At 37.5% G+C, this 5932-nt stretch overlaps 1 protein-coding gene across 1 annotated transcript; it reads right to left on the bottom strand.

Annotated features, from left to right (window-relative positions):
• On the bottom strand, positions 3288-4403 carry LOC107616073. The gene has a single exon (XM_016318072.1). The coding sequence runs from the start codon at positions 4401-4403 to the stop codon at positions 3288-3290; it is 1116 nt and encodes a 371-aa protein (XP_016173558.1).

Here is a 5932-nt window from a genome sequence, read left to right as displayed (position 1 = left end):
AAAAGGAGGAGATGGAGGGGAATATGTGGTTCGGCCAAGGGGGGTGTAGGTGGTTATGATGTGTGAAAAGGATAGAGTGATGGTTTAAATTTGAGTGGGTGGGTGTAGGTGGGTTGTATGATGGTTTTGGAAGAGTGATGGAGGTGATTGGTGAAGGGTATTTGGGGAAGAGTGTTATGAGAATGTGTGAAGAGGAGAGAAGAAGAGGTAGGGTAGGTGGGGATCCTGTGGGGTCCACAGATCCAGAGGGGTCAAGGACTTAACATCCCTGCTCCATTTAGGCGTGTAAAACACTCTTAGAATGCATGTCTGGCGTTAAACGCCAACTTGCTGCTTGTTTCTGGCGTTTAACGCCAATTCCATGCTCTGTTTTGGCATTAAACGCCAGTCTGGTGCTTGTTTCTAGCGTTTAACGCCAGTTTGATGCTTCTTCCTGGCGTTAAATGCCAGTTTGATGCTTCTTACTTGCGTTTAAATGCCAATAAGCTCTTCCTCCAGGGTGAGCTATTTTTAATGCTGTTTTTCATTCTGTTTTTGATTTTTCAGTAGTTTTTGTGACTTTACATGATCATCAACCTAAAGAAACATAAAATAGAAATTAAATATAATTAAATATAATTAAATAACATTGGGTTGCATCCCAACAAGCGCTTCTTTAATGTCAATAGCTTGACAGTGAGCTTTCATGGAGCCTCACAGATGTTCAGAGCATTGTTGGGACCTCCCAACACCAAACTTAGAGTTTGAATGTGGGGGTTCAACACCAAACTTAGAGTTTGGTTGTGGCCTCCCAACACCAAACTTAGAGTTTGACTGTGGGGGCTTTGGTTGACTCTGCAATGAGAGAAGCTTTTCATGCTTCCTCTCCATGGTTACAGAAGGAGAACCTTGAGTCTTAAATACAAGGTAGTCCTCATTCAGTTGAAGGACCAACTCTCCTCTGTCCACATCAGTCACAGCTTTTGCTGTGGCTAGGAAGGGTCTTCCAAGGATGATGGATTCATCCTCATCCTTCCCAGTGTCTAGGATTATGAAATCAGTAGGGATGTAAAGGCCTTCAACATTTACTAACAAGTCCTCTACTAATCCATAAGCCTATTTTATTGATTTTTCTGCCATCTCTAGTGAGATTCTTACAGCTTGTACCTCATAGATTCCCAGTTTCTCTATTACAGAGAGTGGCATTAAGTTTATCCCTGACCAAAGGTCACACATAGCCTTCTCAAAGGTCATGGTGCCTATAGTACAAGGTATGAAGAACTTTCCGGGATCCGGTTTCTTCTGAGGCAATATCTGCCTTATCAATGCACTTAGTTCATTGGTGAACAAGGGAGTTCATCCTCCTAAGTATCATTACCAAATAAACTGACATTCAACTTCATGATGGCTCATAGATATTTAGCAACCTGCTCTTCACTGATGTCGTCATCCTCTTTAGAGGAAAAATAGTCATCAGAGCTCATGAATGGTAAAAGGAGGTTCAATGGAATCTCTATGGTCTTTAGATAAGCCTCAGATTCCTTTGGTTCATCAAAGGGAAACTCCTTATAGGTCAATGGACGTCCCAGGAGGTCTTCCTCACTAGGATTCACGTCCTTCTCCTCCTCTCTGGGTTCGGCCACACCAAGTAAGGTTGTGACCTTGCACTCTCTTTTTGGATTATCTTCTGTATTGCTTGGGAGAGTACTAGGAGGAGTTTCAGTGACCCTTTTACTCAGCTGGCCCACTTGTGCCTCTAGATTTCTAATGGAGGACCTTGTTTCATTCATGAAACTTAGAGTGGCCTTAGATAGATCAGAGACTATATTTGCTAAGCTAGATGGACTCTGCTTAGAATTCTCTGTCTGTTGCTGAGATGATGATGGAAAAGGCTTGCTATTGCTAAACCTGTTTCTTCCACCATTATTAAAGCCTTGTTGAGGCTTTTGTTGATCCTTCCATGAGAAATTTGGATGATTTCTCCATGAGGGATTATAGGTGTTTTCATAGGGTTCTCCCATGTAATTCACCTCTGCTATTGCATGGTTCTCAGGATCATAAGCTTCTTCTTCAGAAGATGCTTCTTTAGTACTGTTGGATGCAGCTTGCAATCCATTCAGACTCTGAGAAATCATATTGACTTGCTGAGTCAATATTTTATTCTGAGCCAATATGGCATTCAGAGTATCAATTTTAAGAACTCCTTTCCTCTGAGGCATCCCATTACTCACAGGATTCCTTTCAGAAGTGTACATGAACTGGTTATTTGTAACCATGTCAATGAGTTCCTGAGCTTCTACAGGCATTTTTTTTAGGTGAATGGATCCACCGGTAGAATGGTCCAATGACATCTTTGATAATTCAGATAGACCATCATAGAATATATCCAAGATGGTCCATTCTGAAAGCATGTTAGAAGGACACTTTTTGGTCAGTTGCTTGTATCTCTCCTAAGCTTTATAGAGGGATTCACCTTCTTTCTGTTTGAAGGTTTGAACATCCACTCTAAGCTTGCTAAGTATTTGAGGAGGAAAGAACTTGGCTAAGAAAGCCGTGACCAGCTTATCCCAAGAGTTCAGGCTATCTTTAGGTTGAGAGTCCAACCATATTCTAGCTCTGTCTCTTACAGCAAAAGGGAAAAGCATAAGCCTGTAGACCTCGGGATCAACTCCATTGGTCTTGACAGTGTCACAGATTTGTAAGAATTCAGCTAAGAAATGATGAGGATCTTCCAATGGAAGTCCATGAAACTTGCAATTCTTTTGCATTAGAGAAACTAATTGAGGCTTAAGCTCAAAATTGTTTGCTCCAATGGCAGGAATTGAGATGCTTCTTCCATAGAAGTTAGAAGAGGGTGCAATAAAGTCACCAAGCATCTTCCTTGCATCTCCACCATTGTTACTGGGTTCGGCCATGTCTCCTTCTTTTTTGAAAATTTCTGTCAGGTCCTCTCCAGAGGGTTGTGCTTTAGCTTCTCTTAGTTTCCTCTTAAGAGTCCTTTCAGGTTTAGGATCAGCTTCAATAAGAATGTCTTTGTCCCTGTTCCTGCTCATATGAAAAAGAAGAAAACAGAAAAGAAGATGAATCCTCTATGTCACAGTATAGAGATTCCTTTATGTGAGTAGAAGAAGAGAAGGATAGAAGAAGGGGAAGAGAGAAATTCGAATTTAAATTAAAATAAAAGGAAAAATATTTTTGTTTTTATTTTAATTATTAGTTAGAATTAAAAAATATGAAAAGGAATAAAATTTAAATTTAAATTTTTTTTTTGGTGACTAAACAAGGAAAGAAACAAAGCAAAAACTATTCTAAATCCGAGCGGATGATCTGTTGGAGATCAACACTAGGTTCAGACCAAATAACATGATTAGAGTTACTCTTGGCACCATATTTAGCCATCCTCCAATTTCTGCAACTATCACTGACTCTTTGGGATTGCATCCAAATTCAAAAATTTTCTCTTTTGAAGCTTCCTGTGGCTGCACCGACCGGGCCGCCGTCTCGGTCACTGATGTTTCCTTTCGATCCACCCTTTTCGAATCTATTGGGGTCATTCTGCAGTCAGTTGCTGGATGCCCGAAACAATTGCACTTGTCACAAATATGGTGTAAGCATTCATACTCCACCTTATATTCAAACTCATCGACAATCACACTCCGGACCACCGGCAAACCAAGATTAATTTGCACGCAAGCCCGAGCAAATTTTCCCCTTTCCGCCAACTTAGTAGCCAGATCCACCTTGACTGGTCTTCCCACAGCAGAAGCGATTCTCATCATGGCTTTATCCTGATAGTACCATATGCTCAAACCAGAGATTCGAATCCAAACCATAGTCTCCCCGAAAGTGTCCTCACAAGGTTTAAAATCCGGTGTCCATGGCTTGACCGCAATATAGTGACCGAAGATCATCCATGGCCCCCCTAGTAAAACCTTCTCTCGATCGTCCATGCGATCAAATTTAACAAGGAAGTACCCAAAACCCACATCCAAGATTTCATATCCACCGGTGATCCTCCATACCCCTTTCAATTTGTGAAACATGGCCGTGTAACTAAAGTTTTTTCCAAGAACCTTAATCACAATTGCTTCCTTGTATGGTTCAGAAAAGATGTTCCTAGCCTCTTCGGAGAAGCAAACTCTTGGAGGCATAGGATCTCCTTGTTTTCCAGCGACCACTGCCATGGAATCCTCATCTAGAGCTTCAGCCCGATTTATCCCTGTGGCTACCGTAGAACCAATAACCTTGTCACGGAACGAAATCTTGGAAGTCACCCTGGAACTAAGGTCGCCCTTACTTGATCCCTCCTTCACACCTGATGCAAACCCTCCCACACTCTCCCCCTTATCTCTTTCGATGGCATGGCCATCTTCTTCACCGTGTTTCACCCTCAAACGCTCTCTCCCGCTCTCTCCTTCTCTCATTCTCTCTGAGTACAGAGTACGTACTCTTTCTCTGCTAGGGTTTTACTTTTATGGAAATTATTATATTAAAATTTAAATTTAAAATAATTAGTTAATTAAAAGGAATTTTTGAAAAAGGAATAGGGGATTTTCAAAAATTAGAGAGAGAGAATTAGTTAGGTGGCTTTGAAAAAGATATAATTGAAATAGAAAATTTTTAAAATCAAATAAAAAATAAAGTAGTTAATTGAAAATGATTTGAAAATCAAATTTGAAAAGATAGGAAGTTAGAAAAGATTTTGAAAATTGATTTTGAAAAAGATATGATTGAAATGATTGAAATTTAAATTGAAAAGGATTTGAGAAGGAAATTAAAAAGATTTGATTTTTGAAATTAAAGTTGATTACTTGACTAACAAGAAACTAAAAGATATGATTTTTAAAATTCAAAAATTGAACCTTTCTTAATAGGCAAGTAACAACTTGAAATTTTTGGATCTAAAAATTGAATGCTAGCAATAAATTCGAAAATATGAAACAAAAATAAGAAAAAGATTTTGAAAAGCAATTTGAAATTTCGAAAATATATATAGAAATTGAAAAAGATTTAATTTTTGAAAAAGTTTTGAAAAGATAGAATTTTTAAATTGAAAATTTGACTTGACTAATAGGAAACAACTAAATTTTAAAAATTTTTTGACTAAGTCAATCCAAATTTTCGAAATTTATGAGAAGAATAAGGGAAAGCTATTTTTTTTTGAATTTTTAATGAGGAGAGAGAAAAATACAAAATTGACACAAAACATAGAAATTATGAATCAAAACAACTAATACATGCAAGAACACTTTGAATGTCAAGATGAACACCAAGAACACTTTGAAGATCAAGATGAACATCAAGACTTATTTTTGAAAATTTTTAAGAAAAGAAAAACATACAAGACACCAAACTTAGAAATTTTCAAACTTTAAACATTAACAAATTGAAAATGCATATGAAAAACAAGAAAAGACACAAAACAAAAAAAATTAAAGATCAAACATAGAAAATCATCAAGAACAACTTGAAGATCATGAAGAACACATGCATGAATTTTCGAAGATTTTAAGAAAAATTAAAAAGATGTAATTGACACCAAACTTAAAATTTGACACTAGACTCACACAAGAAACATAAAATTTTTGGTTTTTATGATTTTATAAGAAATTTTTTGGTTTTTTTTTTCGAACATTATTTTGGGAAAAACGAAAAAGAAGAAAAAAAAATTTTTTTTTGTATTATTTTCGAAAATAAGAAATAAAAAGCTTAAAAATAAAATAAAATTACCTAATCTGAGCAACAAGATGAACCGTCAGTTGTCCAAACTCGAACGATCCCCGGCAACGGCGCCAAAAACTTGGTGCACGAAATCGTGATCGTTCATTCCTTGGTAACGGCGTCAAAAACTTTATACGCACGTTTATAATCTTAATTCTTTGTCACAACTTCGCACAACTAACCAGCAAGTGCACTGGGTCGTCCAAGTAATAAACCTTACGTGAGTAAAGGT

This window comes from Arachis ipaensis, chromosome B09, assembly GCF_000816755.2.
Source record: "Arachis ipaensis cultivar K30076 chromosome B09, Araip1.1, whole genome shotgun sequence".
NCBI classification, from domain to species: domain Eukaryota; kingdom Viridiplantae; phylum Streptophyta; class Magnoliopsida; order Fabales; family Fabaceae; genus Arachis; species Arachis ipaensis.
This window is presented reverse-complemented; position numbering and strand designations above follow the sequence as displayed.

Excerpts from the sequence above, each read along its gene's own strand:
- LOC107616073 (XM_016318072.1), bottom strand. The coding sequence starts at position 4,403 with ATGAGAGAAGGAGAGAGCGGGAGAGAGCGTTTGAGGGTGAAACACGGT.